General features: G+C 56.0%; 1 protein-coding gene and 1 long non-coding RNA gene across 3 annotated transcripts in view; one reads left to right on the top strand and one right to left on the bottom strand.

Moving 5' to 3' along the window:
• Window positions 1-20,729, top strand: part of LOC122388990 (open rectifier potassium channel protein 1-like) — an 87,564-nt gene that overhangs the window by 18,851 nt on the left and 47,984 nt on the right. For both annotated transcript variants that reach the window (XR_006257889.1, XM_043380616.1), the window contains exons 4-5: window positions 18,988-19,109; window positions 19,802-19,919. Coding sequence is in view for 1 of the 2 variants with exons in the window: in XM_043380616.1 (XP_043236551.1) it covers window positions 18,988-19,109; window positions 19,802-19,919 (240 nt within the window). In the remaining variant the exon portion in view is untranslated. The remainder of the gene's footprint in view (window positions 1-18,987; window positions 19,110-19,801; window positions 19,920-20,729) is intronic.
• LOC122388991 lies at window positions 433-4,401 on the bottom strand. Its single transcript, XR_006257890.1, has 2 exons — window positions 3,986-4,401; window positions 433-2,300 (listed from the first exon to the last, which is right to left on the bottom strand). It is a non-coding gene; the product is annotated as an uncharacterized LOC122388991 (long non-coding RNA).

The following is a 20,729-nucleotide window of genomic DNA, read 5'->3' as shown; positions in this document are numbered from 1 at the left end:
CCCCTTTGATTTTGGCATTTTAACATTAGCCCTATGGGCGCTGCATAGAAAGAATGGGACCAAAAGTCGGCGGTGCCCCCCCCCTTAATTGAAGGTGCTCCGCGGCTACTGAACCTGATGACCGTTCGTTATGCCCTACTGCCCACGCTTCTTAAAATTTCAGTAGTAGTCAGTTATCTGGCCAATGTTTCCGTATAGGGGTTGGCAAACACAACTGAGCCTCGTGAGTGGGATGAGTACTGGACACAGAAGTGGACAATCTGTTGGCAAGGAGCCCGCAAGGATAATATCTCGAAACTCAGGACTACGTATACAAACACTTTAAAAGCATCTAAATCTATACTATAATCGAAAGCCGCATTGTTGTGAACTACCGGCACGTGCGTCCAATCACCATCAAGAACGGAAGTCCGACCTACAGCAAGCACGACAGTCCGATCATAGATGTATTGAAAAATAACTAGCAACTTTAAACATCGCCTTCCTCAGCCACGCTCTACACCGCATCACATAAGAAAACCGCCAATATCGATTACAAAACACACATAAAGGAATTTCGTAGGTAGAGATCAGAGGAATACTTCACCTCCTTTATCTGGCGCGTCAATAGGTATAAAGTAATCTTTGGCGTCTACGCACTAGCAACATCTATAATGCAAACAGCAGTTCAGAAACCATCCACTAAAATTGCAACAAGGCAAGGGTTGGTCAAAATAAATTATAGTCACCGTGATAAATAGCAAACGAAATACAGAACAAGCAAGCACAACAAAGCATTCCACACTCGTTTAGACTGTACCTACAATATGCCTACATAAGACATTGCAGCAGTGTACAAGGGAAACATTCTTTAAAGATGCTAACGTGAGGAGTTTTAAAAGTTTGGTGAACATAGTTACGAGTCACTGCACAAGAAATGTCGCGGTCGCCAGCCGGCCCAGGCGAAAGAGTCGACGGAGACGGCGTCAAACAAACCCGAGAGGGGGTAGTTTCATCCGCATCAGCGGAGGCGCTCTCTCTGTTAAGGTCGTCAGTTACCAGCCGCAGCACCCTGCTGGCGATTTGATAGCTGCTCTCATTCTCAGCTGGCTGAGCGCCATGTGCCGGGTCATCCGGCTCCATGATTTCCCCTTTCATTAGCAGCTGCTGTTGTAGTTATTGTTGTTGCGTTCCTTTCAGCTGCTGCCGCAGCATAGCCGTACGGTTCTGGATGGTTCTCACGGCGGCAGCCAGGGTCACCAAATCCGTCTCCCCGTAGCCACACCAGACTCGGGAAAATGTACCGAGATGTACCGAGCCAATGTTGCAGCACTCGCGGCATTCATCGGTAGGACTCCGCCCAACCCAATGTCGGCACTGGCAGGAGCCCGACCAGTGGTCCAAGCGAAACTGATGAAAATCGACAGCTGATGAGCGGTCCTCCACTGACGCCGGACGGGTGGCGACGGCGCGGCCGGTCCTGGAGCTGGAACAGCAGAATGGACCGGATAGACGGCGGTCGACCCATATCGACCGGTACCATCCGTCCGGCCAGCTCCTCCAACACCGCTCTTAGGGCGAATAGCTGTTGTTGTTGTTGTGCTGTCCCTCCAGGCTCTGGTGAGCTGTAGCCTTAACGGCTCTGGAGGTACCTGGCGACCCTCGCCAGGGCCGCCACCGCGTCGTCTCGTCGCACGTCGCTCAGGCTCGGGAAGATGGTGCCGAAGATGCGGAGCCGGGCGTTCATCAGCGCCGGGCACCGCAGAAGGACATGGTCCGGGGTGTCGGCCTCTTCGCCGCAGGCGCGGCACCATCCTGCCCGGCATCCCCGATCACTGCACTGGGCGCACTCCGGCGATGGGTGCCGCCCGATTCTGTGCAGGTACTGGGCTGACCCGGACCAGTGTCCTGCTCGTAGTTGGTGGGTCTCCACTGCGTCCAGCCTGTTGGGTCCACGAACCGGCGGCGGGGGACGCCCCTCCATCAGCGGGGCGAATAGCTCGCCGCGCGTGCTAGAGCAGAGGGCGCCTGCCGCGACACGCACCTCTCGGATGTCGCGGTTCGGGGGGGGGGTGGCCCCTCCTCCTCCATCTAGCACACCATCGGTGGCGGAGCTGTCTGACCAGATCAAGCTCGCCTCAGACGGGAGCTCCGCCAGACGACTTTCCGCCGCCTTGGCTCGCCAGCCGTCGCGCCCAAACTCGCTTCAGGCCGTGAGTCTATAGCCGGCGCGGTGGCGTGGCTTCGCCATGGTAGCCTTGGGCGGGTTGTCCTCAGAGAACGCATTCGCATTGGCGAGGAGGCGAGCAGCGCCACGAGTCCTGAAAAGACCAAACAATATCAATAGACAATCAAAACTGTAAAAAATTGGCATTAACTGCGCAACTGATGTTTGCTTGTTTGTTTGTTTATTAGGGTTTACGGGCGCTGCGGTGGTCATTTTGCACCCATGAAGCTGTTTTGGTGAACCTGCGCAACTGAGCAGTGATCATGCTATAACTTATGTTTGGCGTAGTGCCAGGGTTCCACCTAAAATTTCGGCGCACGTCAGGTGTAACGTCACATGCGACAAATTCAGCGCATGTCAGTTGGGCAAACTAAGGCTGATGGAATAATATAAAACGAGGGCACCAAAAATTGATCCTAAATGACCATACTTGGACATTAATGCAGACCCTCTCTGTATCACCAATTGTCAGAAAACAAGCGGTTTCAAGGAGCGTTAGAGAGTCATGAAGCCAGGATAAAACACAGTGCTATTTTCTAAAAACAGTTTTTACATGATAGAGTTAGGCAACTCTCTCCCTCTCTCTCCGTTTACCATTCGCAAGGCCAAAAAGGCCAATTGGTTTTGAAAGACATTGGATTACAAGCTGAGAATTTTTTACTTTATCATAAAATGTTAAACCTGCGTGTAGATAAAGTCTGAACGGTGGTTTGTAGGCTGATAGGTTGGAGGTTGAAGGTTAGTAGGGAAGGTAAGGTCAGGATAATTTCTGCTTTTTATTTTCATTGGACTTCAGTCTTCATCAACACACGCATCAAAAATATCATCTATTTGAGCATCTTCAAGCCTCAATATACAAGTTGTACCACAAAAAAAATTAAAAATTGATGTCATGCCAACATATGGTCATGATTTTTACCACCAGAATTGAATTAAATGCCTATTGATGCTTTACCTAATATTTTGAAGCCTGAAATCTGATTAACCAAACATTTTTTTTCTTGTGTTGGCAGTCTAAAATTTGGCTGGCTTGAGCGCGATGCTATTGCTCTAGCAGAATCTCAAACGGATGTCTACCAAGTGCCACTCCCAAGAAAGTTTTTCAAGATTCTAAAACCACAAACTTTGTTGCTGCCTGATCGTGTGATGGTAAATCAAATGATAGCACTCCGTCTGAGGCCAGTTTTACAAACAGAAAATAGCCACCTGCCGGATTATTTTGCCTAAAGGCTAATTCACATATGGAGTGTAGGTAAATGGTGAAGCCCTCACTGCTTACATGCCTATCGCGTTTACCCTCTGTATGTTGTACCTACGTGGAATGGATATATGAGGAGAAAAATTCCAGGCAGCTATTTTTGTTGGTAAATCGGGTAAAGTAAAACTGGCCTCTGAACGAAAATTTGGACTGAGTGAGATGTCGGCTCTTTGGTGGTTTGGATAGGAGTTGATGATTTTAATTGAAAGATTAAAAGGAAAGGGCAGGGGCGCGGGAACTACTTTCCGACTGGGGGGGCACACCATAATAGAGATCAACCTAGGGTACCCCCAAATCTAGTTTTCTCACCGGTTTTAGGCCACTTATTTTTCACCCCTCGGCTTTTTCAACAAAAAAAGAAAACATTTGCAAAAAAAGTGTGGTATTCCGTCTCAAAGATGTGGGGGCACCGCCCCCACGGCCCCAGAGTTGGGGGGGCAAGCTGCCCCCACTGCCCCCCCGGCTCTCGCGCCTATGGGAAAGGGTTTCAAGACAATCGGCATGACAAACCAACACCTTACCTGCAGTTCAAGTTTGTCGATTTCTTCATCAAAATCTAGTCTTCGTCTAGTCCACAAATCAAGATAAAATTACTGGATAGGTACAACTTCTTCTTCTTCTTCTTCTTCTGCACCTCACCTGCCACCCCCTACACTTCTACCTTATTCTGATAAATATCTTTACATAATTTTCACAAGAATGCCACTCAACGGGGTAGATCTAAAAGAGTGCAGGGCTTAAGTTTTGAGCTACAGAGTTCTCAGTGATTTTGAGACACCCAATATGTCTTTGGCACGCCGTATTTGTCTCTCACCGCTTGCGAATTCGGCGATATGATTGGTCGAAGGCCGAGGCTATGGGTCCAAGAAAAGGCCAAGATTCCTGCCAAGATCCTTACAGATAGCCAAGACCGATGACTGACGTGACTGACGGCATGTTACTGCCCTTGGCATATTGCCAATGCACTGCCATGGATGAAGTATTTACTGGATTGGCAACTCTCCCTCGATTCGCGACCAAATATCGCAGTGCGCATGCGCCAACTCCAGATAGGACGCCGGTGTTTGGCGGCTATGCGTTCCAATGATGGGACGGGGTGGTTGGGTGGTTTTTGAGCAGTTTATCTTCGAAGTTCAACTGATAACGGATAACGGCACCGTTTTTCATAATCTTTATGAGTTGAGAAGGATTTAACTTTAACACGGGGAGGGGCCGACGGGGAGGGGGGGGGGGGCGGGTCACTCAGGCGTCGCCCCACCCTGACGGTTTTTTTCGCGATTGATCGTATGGCGCTGGGGATAAAGAGCTGAAACTTGGAACACCAGGCCTTTGATTCAAGCCGGATCTTGTGAAATCAACCACATTTTCAGGTCGGGTCAGATCACTGACCTATGACGTCATACGTAAGCCTCTGCCGTTCTGCACGGTCCTAAAATAGTTCAGTGCTGCAACTTCGCAACGTCCTCAGTGCCAGACGATTTTCACTGGAAGATGAAACTTAGCAGGGCTGCAGAGTCGATGGATTTTCGATGACTCCGACTCCCACTTCTACTCCCACTCCGGGCAGATCTGTCGACTCCGACCGACTTCAACTTCGACTCCGACTCCGACTCTGCAGCCTTGCCATGTCTGCGGAGTCGATGGATTTTCGGCGGCTAGACTCCGGTTCGCAAAATCGACTCCGACTCCGGCCCCGGTCAGAACTGTCGACTCCGACCGACTCCGGACTCCGCAGCCCTGCTCCCAAGACCTCTTTACCTGTACATATTGGATTTTTCTTAAAGGGCACCTGAGGTCAGGTCGCTAACATGACCTCACCATTGCCTCTATGTCATTGCGGGGCCGGGGAACTATGGAAACTGTTATTTTGGCGCCGGAAATGAACTCATCAAATCGAGTTAGCGAGTGGCAAAAGCCATCAATGGACTCAGGAAGACCATTGAATCGAATATTAATAGGTATGCAATACAACCTCCTTCAACCAACTTCGTGACCTTAGTGACTTTGATCTGACTGACCTTGACCTGAGGTCCACACTCGAGTTGACCTTAGGTATCCATCCACCAAGCAAAGAATATAGCATTTGACGTGCTGAAGTAAGAAGAGCCCGTTAGTGCCGAAATCGCGGCTCCGAGATTATTTTATAGCGAAGTGATTTGTTTCTTTGTTTGTGTTGTTGGGTTAGGCCCTTTCGGTCTGACGAGACCAGTTCAGAGCCGGAACGATGATATTGATAGGCAGTGGCGGTGGGACAACTTCAATTAAGGGGGAACTGCCGACTTTTGATCCCATTCTTTCCATGCAACGCCCATGGGGCTAATGTTAAAATGCCAAAATCAAAGGGGGTACGGTACTCCCCCCCGTTCCGCCGCCTATGATGATTTGAATTAGGGGGAGACATTGGTCTTGGCAGGCACTCTAGTGAGTCGCCGCCCGCCGGGGCTGAGCCCGTCCGAATGGACGGGCCGACCAGCCTCCCAAGTAGGTACGGGGACCCGCAAAGTAGCAACTTTGCTACTGTACACGAACCCCAACTCTAGCCGTCTGTCCTGTCCAGTAACAACCGATAACATTGATATCGACTGCCGGTCCCTATACAAGAGCAGGTGAGGTTTTCTGTGCGTGCCGTCTGACAGCTTATCTTTGTTCACTGTGAGCGTGCTGAGACAATTTACTCAGGGTCGCTGTACAGTAGCAACTGCGGGTCCCCGTACTCTCTGCACCCGGTTACGGGTGTGCTCTGGCGGAGCTGCTCGCATGGGATAAAGTTGCCCGTCTAGCCCGGATCAGGGGGTTGAGGCGTGGAGGAAAAGGATTTGACTATCCTGAGGATGGAAAAGATGGAACAGTGTGTTATCAAAAGATGGTGATGCGTGCATTTTACGCCGGCATAAGAGCTTGGCGACTGCGCATGCACGTCCTCTGCCGAGACAAAATGTCTTACCCCAATAGTCCGATTACTTCGTTGAGGACAAATATGGACTTACTGGGCGTTCCCGACACCATAACTTCGTTTTAACGCACCGCACCCAGCCGTTCAATCCCTAAATTCGATTGATCTTGGCCCGCAGTTTACCACAGGGATTAGCGCCCAACCCTCCGCCGTCCTATCTCACCAAGCTTCACCACTCCGCCGCTAGGTGGCCAGCCGTGGTCGCTTACATCAAAGGCGCCGACGGAGAGTTGCCGATCCAGGAAATCTCTAATCCATGGCACTGCTCCGTCATATCGGCAGTGATGTCAACAGTCATATCGGAAGTAATATGGTAGCTAAACGCAAAAACCATTTGGTGTATGGCTACCATACTTTTCCGATAACGAGACATTCTAGATCAATCTCTCTACTGTTGGCGACATCTGCTGAGAAATCCCAAGACCGAACGCAAGCACATAAAAGTAATGCACTCTAAGGATGCGTTCGAAATCTGGGAAGTGACGGATTTCATTCCTCAATGCCTGTCCCAGCCTAATCCCCATGCTGTTCGTTCCGCCATCTATTGCCATGTTTTGCATTCGCACTTCATGAATTGACCACCCCGCCAAGAAGGTTGGTATCAAGTTGGTATAGGTGTCGCATTGCTCTGGTCGATCAGGCTGACCGCTGAGCCAACTGTCTGGAGAGTGGAGCCGATCCAAAAAACGCAGAAATTCAAAAGACCGACTCCAAAGCAATGGCAGCATGCATATCAAAAGAGCGTCATTCTGTCATGATTGCGTCAGAAGCAAACATAATGGCAAGAGTTTCTTGTGTGTCGGTAGGCGCGTGTGGAGCCGCTGGACCGCCCGGGGACGTACCCAAGGGGGGACGGACGGGGTGCGCCTCCCCCCTAGGGGTTTTCAGGGCCCATGCTGGCAGAAGGCCAACGTTGGCCAAAATCACGTCGGAGACGAACGAAATTCATGGGAATCCCCCAAAAAATCACGTCAGGACTCAGGACAATCAAGGCTCTCCGACTCGCCTGCCACCAAGGGCCCTTCAATTTACTGCGTGGGGCCTCCTGTGAATAACCGCTAGTGTCTGTGTCTGACCACTAGGACCCTGGACCCCTCTGACTCCTCGGGTAGAGGGCCCTCTGTAGGTAGGAGGCTCTCTCTACGGGATTCCTCCGCTCCCCCCCCCCCTCGGCCAAATTCTAGGTTATACTTGCCTGCGCTAAGCCGGGGTCGGAGAGAGGAGTTGACGACCGAATGACAAGGAGTACTCGTCCTGAAAGTAAACATTTGGAATATAAACAATCCAAAGCTGTTCAGTATTTATATCATTCGAGAGCAGTGCCTTCAATTTGGATACACTTAGCATTCATTTCCCACACCCGTGTACACTCCACGAAGGCTTCTCCGCTGCGGACTCCCGCTTCCGCCGATGCGTCAGTTCTGTTATGGTCGGTAGTGGCGATTAACACGGCGATATCCTTGGAGCGACACAGGACGACCGAAACACGATGGCGGCGACCATGGAACTGTTTATTTTTTATGTGCTTCCATATGACCGGGGGGTGAGACCAAATGAAGGGAAAGGAAAACGTGCCCCATCACAACCCCCCCCCCTCAAGACGCATGCGTCGGTACAAGATACGCATTGCGTCTAACACATAAACAAAAATGTACACCACACACGGTGTGGACGCACGAACTCAGTCGTACGTCTGGTCCGCCCAGCGCACGGTCAGTCGGGCCGGACGGCGACGGCGGCGCGTCCCACGGCGCACTGAGCTGGGGTCGTCGGCGCTGTTCCGCAGCACCGGTGGTGCCGGCTGTCCGCCCGCCGGCGCAGCGGCGGCGGTCTCCTCCGTGCCGTCGGGTGCCGAGCTCGGAGCGAGCTGCTGCCGGCGCCCGGGTGCAGGTGTGGCGGCGCCCTCCGAGATGAGAGATCTCTGGGGTCGCAGATAGCGCTGGTTCCGCCAGTAGACTCGGCCACTGGGCAGCCGGACCAGGTAGTCGCGCCGCTGTCCGACCGCCGTGATGACGCCGACGCGGTCCCACAGCCCCGACCGCGGGTCTTGGACGAGCACACGCTGACCCATGGTGAGCGCGCTGTGCTGGCGGGCTGTCGTGTCGTACCGCTCGGCTGTTTCCTGTTGCTGCGCGGCGGCCCTGGCGTCACAGTCGTCCGCCGCCCGCTGCCAGCAGTCGGCGAAGGCCCGGTGGTGCGCCGGCACTGCCAATCTCAGCGGGTGGCCGAACAGGACCTGAGCCGGAGAGCGGCCGTCGGCGCGCGGCGTGTTGCGCAGCTCCAGCAGCCCCTGCGCGTAGGCGTCCGTGTCGAGCTCGCCGCTGCTGGTCGCCTTCTGGATGAGCCGTTTGGCGGCCTTGACCGCCGACTCGGCGTGCCCATTAGACTGAGGGTAGTGCGGTGTAGAGATCTGGTGCTCCACTCCCCAGCGGCGCAGAAACTCTCGGGTGAGCCGGGCGGTGAACTGGTGTCCACCGTCTGTCCGGAGGGTGGTGGGCACGCCGGTGGCCGCGAATATCTGGCGCAGGCTGCAGACCAGGTCTCTGGCAGTCGCCTCGCCGGCCACGTGCGACACAAACGGCCACCCGGACAGCCGGTCCGCGTATACCAGGAACGTGCGGCCGGCCCAGGCGAAGTAGTCAGCGGAGACAGCCTCAAGCACTCGTGATGGCGTCTTTTCCGGCATCAGCGGCTCCTTCTGCTGACTGGGCAGGTACTGCTGGCAGGCCGGGCACGCTCCGACATGGTTCGCAATGTCACTGTCCAGGAACGGCCAGTAGACTACCTGCCGCGCGCGGCGTTTGGTGCGCTCGACGCCCTGGTGACTGGCGTGCAGGCGCTCGAGCGTGGCGCGCCGCAGACTGGGCGGTATCACGAGCCGCTGGCCGCACACCACCAGGCCGTCGTCCACGGCCAGCCGGTCCCGAACTCCCCAGTACGGTCGGAGGCGCGGGTCCAGCTGTGACCGGTGCTCTGGAAACCCGTTCAGGATCAGGTCAGTGACTGCGATGAGCTCCGGATCGGCGGCGGCGGCGGCGCGCACCTCTGTCAGCGCCGCGTCTTTGAACGGGCTGGGACCGTCGTCCGCCCCGTCGGTGGCCAGCCGTGAGAGCACGCTGGCGAGCTGATGGCTGGCGTCCCTCTCGGCTTCCTCGTCCTCAGGCGCCGGGTCATCCACCGGCGCGCGCGACAGCGCGTCCGGGATGGCGTGCAGCTTGCCTTGCCGCCAGATGGCGAGCAGGTTGAACGGCGCCAGCCGTTCTCGTAGCCGCTGGAGGCTGGAGCCGCGGATTTTCGATCTCCGCAAGGCTCTTACTGTTGAGGATCGGGATGAGCGGCCGGTGATCGGTCAGGACTTCAAACCGCTGCATCCCGCCGAGATAGATGCTGCATTTCTTGCAGGCCCAGGCCAGGGCCAGCAGCTCCAACTCGATCACGGCGTACCGCGACTCGGCGTCCGATAGGAAGCGTGAGCCGCACTGGATCAGTCGCCACCGGCCTGCGGCGTCTTGCTGCAGCAGGCAGTAGCCCAGGCCGCCGGAGCGAGCGGCGTCAGTCTCAAGGACTGTGCGGCGGCGAGGGTCGAAGAAGTCGAGCACGGGAGGCGACGTGAGTGCCATCTTCACCGCGCTGAACGCCTGCTCGTGCGCTGGCGTCCACAGCCACGCGTTCCGCGGCCGCAGCAGCTGTCTCAGCGGCTAGGCGGCGGCGGCGACCTCTGGGGAGAAGGCGCCGAGCTGGGTCACCAGGCCGAGGAACGACCGTAGGTCGGTGATGTTGCCCGGCCTGGGGAAGGCCTGGATGGCACGGACTTTCTTGCCGTCGGCGGTATAGCCAGCCGAATTGATGCGAAAGCCGCAGAATTCGACCTCGTCTTCCGCGAACTGACATTTGTCCGGGTTGAGTGTGATACCGTGCTGGTCACACCTTAGCAGAATCTGCCGCACGTGCTGCAGGTGGGCGGCGTAGTCAGCGTCATAGGCCAGGACGTCGTCCACGACCTTACACGTGCGCGGGATGTCGCCGAGCGCGGCGTCACCGCGCTGGTTGTACACGTCGCCAGAGCTGACGATTCCCATTGGAGCCCTCAGGTACCGGTAGCGGCCCCACGGCGTGATAAAACACGTCAGGTCTCGTCTCTGTCTTCTGGCCGGATGGGGACCTGGTGGTACCCCGCCTTGCTGTCCAGCTTGGTGAAGTACGCAGCGCCGGGTGAGACGAAGGCGAGTGCGTCTTGAGGCGAGCGGACCGGGTACGTCGGTCGCTTCACGAACCGGTTCAGTTTCGTGAAGTCCACGGTCAGCCGACAGCCGGACACTGTGCCGTCTGACGACCCCTTGGCCACAGGAACGATCGGATGACACCAGTCTGTGGGGTGCTCCACCGGCTCGATGATGTCCTTTTCCATCAGCTCGTCGAGTTGCAGTCGCACGTCCTCTCGCCAACAGAACGGGATATTCCGGGCGGTGGTCACAGCGTGAGGGACGGCGTCGTCCGTCAGCTCGATCTTCATCGGCTCCCCCGTCATCTTCCGCAGGGTCGACTCCGTATCGAAGACCCTCGGGAACTCGGCTTTCAATTTGTCGAAATCTGCCCGCCGCTGCCGTGCGGAGGGGGTGCCACCGGCGGCAGGGCGGCGGCGCGCGCGTAGGGCCGGGCGGCGGCGCCCGCCCGGTCGGGTCGGCGCCGGCCGAGCTGGCGGCCGGCCGGTCGGCGGCAGAGACGCGGGTTATGTCCCGGGTCTCCTCAGGTGCCGCCGTCGTGCCGCTGCAGCGCCGTAGTGCGGGCTGTCTGCCGGCGGCGGGGGCCTCAGGCGGCTCGCCGGGCGGCGGCGGCTCCGGTGCCCCACCGTCCGTCCCAGTCTCGGCTGCCGAGCCGCGCTGGCAAATCTGCCGGGGAAAGCTCGCCGGTAGAATTCCCAGGCCGATACAATCGTGCCACGACAGCAGTGGTGAGTGCAGTGCTCGCAGAACGGACACCTGCACGGTCTGTATGACGTCACCGAGCTGCAGGGTGAGGGCGCACGTGCCCACACAGTCCAGCCGGCGGCTGTCGGCGGCCCACAGCACAGCCGTGGAGGGCGTGAGGTCCGCTCTGCTCACTCCCATGGACTCGGCTTGTTGCGGTGAGAGGGCTGATATCTCGGCGCCTGTGTCGGGCGTCCATACGGTCGTCCGCCTGACTCCGTTTGGCAGGTGCAGCTGTAGCCGGACCTGCGGCGACCGGTGGGCCGTCACACTGTTGAGGCGCGCGCCCGGCGTCCGGGCTGCCGGCGGCGCTGACTGCTGCCGGTTCCCCGTGTCTCTCGTGGTTGCATTCGCTGCCAGCACCGAAACCTGCCGGTGCGACGCGTCGGCAGCCGTGCTGACACGGCGGCGGCTGATTGCGCTACGGTGGCGCCGGCCCCTCCCCTGGCGGCTGCTGCTCGCGCTACGGAAGCGCCAGTCCTGTCCCTGGTGGCTGCGCTCGGAACTAGGCGTCTGCCGGCGCCGCTCGTCAGTGCCCGCGGCATGCCGACAGACCGAGGAAAAGTGGTCCCGTTCGTGGCCATCGGTGGCAGGTGCGACCCAGGGCGGGGCAGGCACGACCGTCCGTGTGCTGCGCGGCACCGCAGCGGTCACACCGCCGGGTCTGGTCGGCCGAGCGCGAGTCCGCGCCGCTCGGCCGACCGCGCTGTCGCCGGTACTCGGAGAGCCGGCGCAGAGACGGCTCGCCCGGGCCACGGATCGCCGAGCTGTTGAGACGGGCGCTCTCGGACGCCCGGCACAGGTCGGCGGCCATCTGGAAGGTCAGATCGGGCAGTTCCAGCATGCGGCGTCTGGCCTCGTCATCACTGGTGCCCACCACCAGATGGTCTCGGAACCTATCATCGGTGCAGTTCGGGCAAAAATCACAGCAGGACGCTATCTCCTTCAGGGCGCAGATAAAATCGTCCACTGACTCGCCTGGCTCCAGCATCCGCATGTTAAACTCGCAGCGGTCGATCACCACGTTCCGCTGCCGCCGAAGGTGGGTGTGCATGGCGGTGATTACATCGGCCATGGACGCCTCGGCCGGGATGGGCAGGCCAAACCGGACCACGCGGGCCCAGTCGTCGTCGAGAACAGCGAGCAGGGCGGCCCGCTGCTCAGCCTCGGTGAGATCGTGGACGCCGGTGAGGAGGCAGTAGCCGGAGAACTTCTCTTTCCAGGCCTCAAACTCCTTGAGGGTAGCGGTAGCCGCCAGCCGGGGCGTGGGCGTGCCGGCGGCGGGCATGCGTGCACGCGGCCGGGCGCCGGAATCGGGCCCCGCGGCTGCCTGGGCGGGTGCCGTGGCGTCCTGCACGGCCGTCGGGCCGGGAAGCACCCGCTCCAACAGCGCCGCCATCCGCTCCTCACGTCGCGCTGCCGCTGCAGCCAGCTCCAATTGCTGCTGCAGCATGCCCCGAAGTAGCTCCATCTCAGACGGCTTCTCGGCGGCGGCGGCCGACTGCACCTCATCGCCGCCCGCCATCTTGGACGCGCGCGCCGCACACAGATGTCACTCGCGACTGGCGACACGAGCATGAATCAGAGATTATCCCAGCCGCTCGCCAGGTTTCGTGCCCCACCCCACGCCAGCCCGTCACCGACTTCAGTCGGCTGGGCGGCCCATCTTCCGCGATAGTCCTGAGGGCTTGCCCTCGGGGAGCGCGTGCGCCTTGGCGAAGAGCTTCGCTACCAGCACGTCTCGCCGGGCGGCCAGCGGGCACCGGCATCAGTCCGGACTTCACCATCACTGCGTGGGCTGGGATAAACAAGGGGCAGCCGGTGATATACGGGTCACCGCCTGCATCTCCCTTTGGAGGAGTTCCACGTGGGATTGTGGCGTCACCGGGAGCCAGGTGGCGGCCGCGTGCACCAGCACTCCACGGACGTATCCAGACGCTACAGCGCAGAGCTGTCGTTCCTCTAGTCCCCAGCGCCGCGCTGTCAGCTTGCGAAGCTGCTGGATCCGGGGCGCACTCGGGAGCGGAGACTGCGGCAATGGGCCCCGAAGTGAAGGAGCGGGTTGAGGGGGTGGCTCTGAGTAGTTTGAGACGGTCGGCTGCTGGAACCGACTTTCCGTCGACTTTGATGGCACAGTCCACGGCGTCCGCGGCGCTCTAGGAGACGACGAGCAGCTGCGTATTTCACCCGCTACCAGCATCTTGGACTGTTTTGCCCAGCGCAACACAGCGTACGTCGCCTGCCGCGTCCGGCCCCAGTTCAGTATCGTCTGTTTCCATTAACACTCTGAAATGACAAAATAATTAGCCATTAAAATCAAAGTTCAGCACTGACGAAGTTTAACCAAACTTGCCATTTCAACATAACACAGTGAGCTGTCAGAATGCTGTTCTTTTGTGCTTTGACACAGTTGCAAAATAGGTACCTTCATACGTATATCATAGAAGTAATTACTGGTTATTATTATTGGAGGATTTTTTTGCAGCATTCTCGTCAAGTAAAATACATTATCTTCTTTAAAAGGACCATAGTGTGAGGTGTAAATACAGTCTGTAAGGTTGTCCAGACTAATTGTGCCCCTATTTGTACGGTCTGGGCTGGAGCATGTACTGTTGGCATGTTTGCACGTCCACTTTGGATTAATCTGGCATGCTAAGCGAATGCGATGGCAGCGCCTTGCATTGCTTGCATGCGGTGGTTGGCATTGTTGGGAGGTGTTCTAACTATCTGTTTGTCCCGCTTTGCCCACAGCGTCGACTGGGTTGAATATACTTGTATTTCTGAGTGAACAGTTTCTCACATTTGGAGGCAGCCATTCAACCCAGTCTGGAACCCACTCTTGCTTCCGAAGACGCTTGAGGTGGCAGAATTCCAGCAAGTCAATGAGTTTTTGTGATAGCGTGGATGAAAAAGTTCAAGCACTCTCTTTAAAGTAGCGGCCAAGGAGCCACGGACACAGGACATGGCGTGTGCCCCTGTTAAGCCAGACAGATTTAATGGTTCTGGTGATGTGGAAAGATTCTTGGCCCATTTTGAAGTGGTGTCAAAAGCCAATGAGTGGTCAGAACAAAAGCAGTTCCTGCAGCTCCCTGCCTGCCTGACTGGACCAGCTTTTGATTTTTATCGCCAGTTGCCTGCCATGGAGTGTACTGACATTCACACACTGAAAAAGGCGCTAAAAGCTGAGTATCATACACCAGCTCTCCCTACAGATTATGCCATCATGCTGTCCAAGCGTTCACGCATGCCTGGAGAAACTGTCATGCAGTATGGCGAGGCTTTGAAGAGCCTTGGCAGGAAAGCATATGCTCCCTTCAGTGAAGAACAGTTGGGAACTGTTTGTCGCTCCACATTTCTGAACAATGTTGATGAAGCTATGAGAGTGCAGTTACTACTGACCCTGAAGGAAACAGAAAGTTACAGGGACCTACTGCAAAGAGCTCGACAGCTGGAGCAGGTAATGGGACCTCGTGTACGTCATATTGAGGAACAGTCTCAAGAGCACCGCCTGGAGGATGAGGTATCCAAGCTGTCCCTGGTTGTGGCGAATCTGGAGAAGAAGGTGGATGCACTCCAGGCAGGACGACAGGAAAGGACTCACAGACGTTCACCGCCGGGGCCGTGTCCGAACTGTGGCCTGGAGGGACACTGGCGTAGGGAATGTACCAAGCCCAGTAAGGATCGACAGCAGACAAGTGCTGCAGAGGTTATTTGCTTCAAATGCAATACGCCTGGACATTTTGCTAAGGGTTGCGCGGCCCATTTTCAGTAGGCGCGGCTGGCGGGGGTGGGCGGAGAGTGATTCGTACCTCTGTACGTCCACTTTACCCCGAGTCGGCCGCGCCTTGCAGCTGGAGCGCGGATTACCTGAACGGTGATGTTGTGTCGTCCTCCGTATGGAGGCCGGCCGCGGCGGCCCGCGGCTCGTCGGTGCGTGGATCTTAGAGCCGGCCCGCTCCGGCCGGCGGCTCGTCGGCGCTGGAGTCCAGTAGCGCGCCTGCTGCGGCCGGCGGCTCGTCGGTGCGTGAATCCTGGAGCGCGCTCGCTACGGCCGTCAGCTCGTCGGCGCTGGAACCCTGGAGTCCGCCCGCTGCGGCCGGCGGCTCGTCGGCGTTGGAGTCCAGTGGCGCACCTGCTACGCTCGACTACTCGTCGGCACCGGACCCCCGTGGCGCGCCCGCTGCGGCCGGCGGCTCGTCCGCGCTGGAGTCCAGAAGCGCGCCTGCTGCGCTCGGCTGCTCGTCGGCGCCGGACCCCGGTGGCGCGCCTGCTGCGGCTGGCGGCTCATCGATGCTGGAACCCTGGAGCCCGCCCGCTGCGGCTGGCGGCTCATCGATGCTGGAACCCTGGAGTCCGCCTGCTGCGGCCGGCGGCTCGTCGGCGCTTGAGTCCAGTGGCGCGCCTGCTACGCTCGACTGCTCGTCGGCGCCGGACCCCCGTAGCGCGCCTGCTGCGGCCGGCGGCTCAACGGCGCTGGAGCCTCGGGGCGCGCCTGCCGCGGCCGGCGGCTCGGCGCTGGAACCTCGGGGCCCGCCTGCTGCGCTCGGCTGCTCGTCGGCACCGGACCCCCGTGGCGCGCCTGCTGCGGCCGGCGGCTCATCGGCGCTGGAGTCCAGTAGCGCGCCTGCTGCGCTCGGCCGCTCGTCGGCGCCGGACCCCGGTGGCGCGCCTGCTGCGGCTGGCGGCTCATCGATGCTGGAACCCTGGAGTCCGCCCGCTGCGGCCGGTGGCTCATCGGCGCTGGAGTCCTGCTGCGCTCGGCCGCTCGTCGGCGCCGGAACCCGGTGGCGCGCCTGCTGCGGCTGGCGGCTCATCGATGCTGGAACCCTGGAGTCCGCCCGCTGCGGCCGGCGGCTCGTCGGCGCTGGAGTCCAAAAGCGCGCCTGCTGCGCTCGGCTGCTCGTCGGCGCCGTACCCCCGTGGCGCGCCTGCTGCGGCCGGCGGCTCATCGATGCTGGAACCCTGGAGTCCGCCCGCTGCGGCCGGCGGCTCGTCGGCGTTGGGGTCCAGTGGCGCACCTGCTACGCTCGACTACTCGTCGGCACCGGATCCCCGTGGCGCGCCCGCTGCGGCCGGCGGCTCGTCGGCGCTTGAGTCCAGTGGCGCGCCTGCTACGCTCGACTGCTCGTCGGCGCCGGACCCCCGTAGCGCGCCTGCTGCGGCCGGCGGCTCATCGGCGCTGGAGCCTCGGGGCGCGCCTGCCGCGGCCGGCGGCTCGGCGCTGGAACCTCGGGGCCCGCCTGCTGCGCTCGGCCGCTCGTCGGCACCGGACCCCCGTGGCGCGCCCGCTGCGGCCGGCGGCTCGTCGGCGCTGGAGTCCGGTGGCGCACCTGCTACGCTCGACTACTCGTCGGCGCCGGACCCCGGTGGCGCGCCTGCTGCGGCTGGCGGCTCATCGATGCTGGAACCCTGGAGCCCGCCTGCTGCGGCTGGCGGCTCATCGATGCTGGAACCCTGGAGCCCGCCCGCTGCGGCCGGCGGCTCGTCGGCGCTGGAGTCCGGTGGCGGGCCTGCTGCGCTCGGCTGCTCGTCGGCGCCGGAACCCCGTAGCGCGCCTGCTGCGGCTCCAGCCGAGGCTGTACAAATAGGGGCACAATTAGTCTGGACAACCTTACAGACTGTATTTACACCTCACACTATGGTCCTTTTAAAGAAGATAATGTATTTTACTTGACGAGAATGCTGTAAAAAAAAACCTCCAATAATAATAACCAGTAATTACTTCTATGATATACGTATGAAGGTACCAATTTTGCAACTGTGTCAAAGCATATGTAAAACAACCATTCCCGCAATTGCTCCTTCTCAGTGGAATTGGGAGTGGAAAATTGGGCTTGAAAACTGGAGGTGAGAGTGGAAAATGATTTGCATTTGGATGTCGTTTCCCACCCACATCTACAAATTTTGGGACACTGCGCAGCAGTCAATGCACATTATGGTTCAGTCGCAAGCCTTGCTTTAATCAACAAAAGAAAATTATTTGTTCTATCATGCATCATGAATTAAAGGGACCCTCCCACCTTCAAAAAAGTTAATGAATTGGCATGAAAGTGATGTCGCTCGGTTCAGAAAGAGCAAAAACGAATATCTACCAAATTTCATCGAAAAATATTCACCGGTTTTCAAGATATTAGACTTTTACTTTTGTTTACTTTTTGGGATCTCCGCTGTTCCTAGCGACTTTATTTGAAAGTGCGGCATTTGTTGCGCGCAAAGCAGCATATACCACCACGTGCTACAAAACGTTTTAGTCAAACATTTAACGGACGTTCGAAAGCCTGATGACGTCATCAGATTCCCGTAATGGTTAAGAGATAGGGACCACGCTGGTCCCACCCTGCAAGTAAAGGGAAGAAATTTCTTGAACACCATAAAGCTGCGGGGGTTGCGACCAGGATAAATGGTGGTTTCTGAGCCTGGCCGCAAACTTGGCTATCTCAACTCAAAACTAATGTTAAGGTGGGAGGGTCCCTTTAACGAAATTTTTGTTCATATTTTTTTACCTTTTCTCATAATTTCATGCACACCTTAATATCATGAAACTGTAGCAAGCAACTGATTTGAAGATAGAAAAGTCCTTGCTACATTTCTCGACATTATCAAAACATCTTTTTCCAAACATACCTATCAACATCCTGGAAATATGAGACTTAGCAATATATTGAGGTTCCATACCCTTGACAAGGCAAATGCACCAGCTTTTAAACCAAAACAACTTTACCAACTTTTAAATAAATTTGTGACTTCCATTGATACTCCCTTACAAAAAATCATTGTTGTTGCCTGCTGGATCGAACAGCGAAAGAGCGCCCTCGCCCCTTCCGTGAGACCTGCACAAACTTACCAGGAGTCTGCAGTCAGAACACGACACCGTAATCATATTGAAAAAGGGCATAGCGTATAGAAGAGTAGCAACTAGCGTCTCACTGACCTTAGGCCAAAATATTTCTCTTCATGACATCCACACAAGGCCAATGCAATGTATGTAGATAGGCATATCAATACAGAAATGATATATCCAAATATGTCTTTGCCGCGTCATAGTTGTAACGCACTACGGGGATCTCCAGAGATCTGATTGGCTAATATTAGCCAATCAGTAGCATATGTTACTGGAAACTGTCATAGTGGAAGTAAATTGGTAGCTGTTTCAGCTACCAAATTGATGAAGGAAATAGGGAAAATTGCTTATTTTACACGAACACCAGTCATACGCTAATCAAAGTAGAGCTAATGAGAATGGCATTATCCCACGAAGGAAAGCCAATTTGCCACGTAAGCCACCATGAATAGATTTGCTGAGCTTGTCATGACGTGTTTTTAACAAAAAAAAAAGTCAATGAAATCATGTAATTTACGAATTTCTAGCACTCACATGCATATTTTCGTCTGCACACCGAATTGCGTCCAGGATATTAGCCATGGCGTATTTCTCGTGAACCCTCTGTTAGTGGAAATTCCACTATCTGGCAACTAGCCCTATGTAAACGCGGCTAATGATATTCTTACGGGCTCATTCACCGTGGACCGTGAGATTACCATTGAGAACGACGAAAATGATGTGTTTATTGACCATATCTGTGTGCGTGTGTTGTGTGGACAGGTTTCGGCCACATAGCTCCCTCCACAACTCTGGGACGTGTGGTATGCATCCTGTATGCTCTGGTTGGCATACCATTCAATGGGATACTGCTAAAGAATATATCGGATCTCTTCAGCAACAAGGTGAGCTTGGTGGACACAAGTACAAAACGGTTAAAAGTAATGTTGCCTAAAATGCGTCTCCTTTCATCCAAAACCCTCTAATGTCAATGAAAACAATGGTTTACAGTTTTTATTTCCTCTAACAAGGTAATTGAGCAGTTGCTCTCGCATTTGTAACCTAACGTTTGTCGAAATGGCAATTTTAGTATTATCGGACCATTCACAAAAAGGAAAAATAAAGTGCGCTTTTTCACAGGGGCTGTTTTACTTCGGAGTGAACCGCCCCTTATCACATTTATAAATTTATTGCTCGAGAGAAATATAGGGCCAGGATAGCAAAAATCGTATAGATATCTTCTGACGATTTCAGTTAAGCGAGAGCTGTCTTGTTTACTTTACGATGTAATTTATTTACTCGTTTTCGATACAGGGAAACCAATGGTGCGTGTTTTTGTTTGTCTGGTATTGCTTTATGGGCGTTGGGAAGCTGCTTTGCCCTTACGTAGGTATTTCACCCGACCCACCCGTTTTCTTATCGATCCGAAGATCATATGTATTGTGCACGAGGCCAATGCAGGTCAGATCTGCAAGATGGGCGTAGCGAGACATGTTGCTGGTCCGTTTTAAACGGTGCTGCTATGCTTTCGAGTACCCCGTATTGCCCCTTCTGACCCTGTATGATTCCACTGGCCTCCCTCTGACCCCACACGCAGGTGATCCGCGCCCGTCAGCGGATCAAGAGCCGGCGCTACCAGACGCGTCTGGAGGTGCTCGTGGACACGCTGTTCTACTTGTTCCCGGCCGTGCTGCTGTTCTTCCTGCTCCCGGCCGGTTAGTGTCGAATGCCCTGTGAACGCCTTATGCTTTACGCGCCTTGTGCGTTTACTTCAAAATAGAAAAGAATAGTAAATAAATATTAACCCTAGAACGCCTAGGGGGAGGGGGGGGGTTGTATCAACCCCCCCCCCCTGAGGTTTTTTCGAAGTGCACGCTAAACGGCTTGTCGTAGCGGGCTGAAATTTTCAATACCCTCTGGGGCAACCTTTGCGCATCTTTTGCCGAAAAAAAATTGATCGGGTCATGTCAGGTCACGGAGTTATGACGTCATAAGAGGTACAGCCTCCGGCCGGATTTTCACAAACTGAGTGCCAACGCCCGAGGTTTCCTGCCGGTGGTACGGACATCGGTTGATGGATCGTGATGAAACTTCCCATGCATGTTGGGGCAAGTATTGGCTATCATATGGTATAAGAAATTTGACCGGGTCAGGTCAGGTCACGGAGCTATGACGTCACAAGAGGAACAGCGTCCGGTACTATTTTTGAAAAGCGCCCGAACCACTATTTTGCTAATTCTTGTCACCTCAATGGGAATATGCAGCAATATTAGCTTCTATAGGGAGCAAATGGACCTCCCAAATCCAAAAATACAATCAGATTTCAAAAATTTAAATTTTGATTTTTCGAATTTCTGCCGCCGACTGTGACCTTGCCGACTTCCGGCGCTCCCAACACGCCATTTTTAGAGCTAGGGAAACGAAATACATACCAAACGATAGAGAATTGATCAAGGAACACGATAGTGAAGGTTTCAAGTCGATATCTCCCACCGTTTTGCCGCAATCGCCGCCGAAAGTTGAAA

This window comes from Amphibalanus amphitrite, unplaced genomic scaffold (assembly GCF_019059575.1).
Source record: "Amphibalanus amphitrite isolate SeventyFive unplaced genomic scaffold, NRLGWU_Aamphi_draft 000341F_arrow, whole genome shotgun sequence".
Lineage (NCBI taxonomy): Eukaryota > Metazoa > Arthropoda > Thecostraca > Balanomorpha > Balanidae > Amphibalanus > Amphibalanus amphitrite.
The sequence above is the reverse complement of the archived record's forward strand: the minus strand, read 5'-3'. Positions and strand labels throughout refer to the sequence as shown.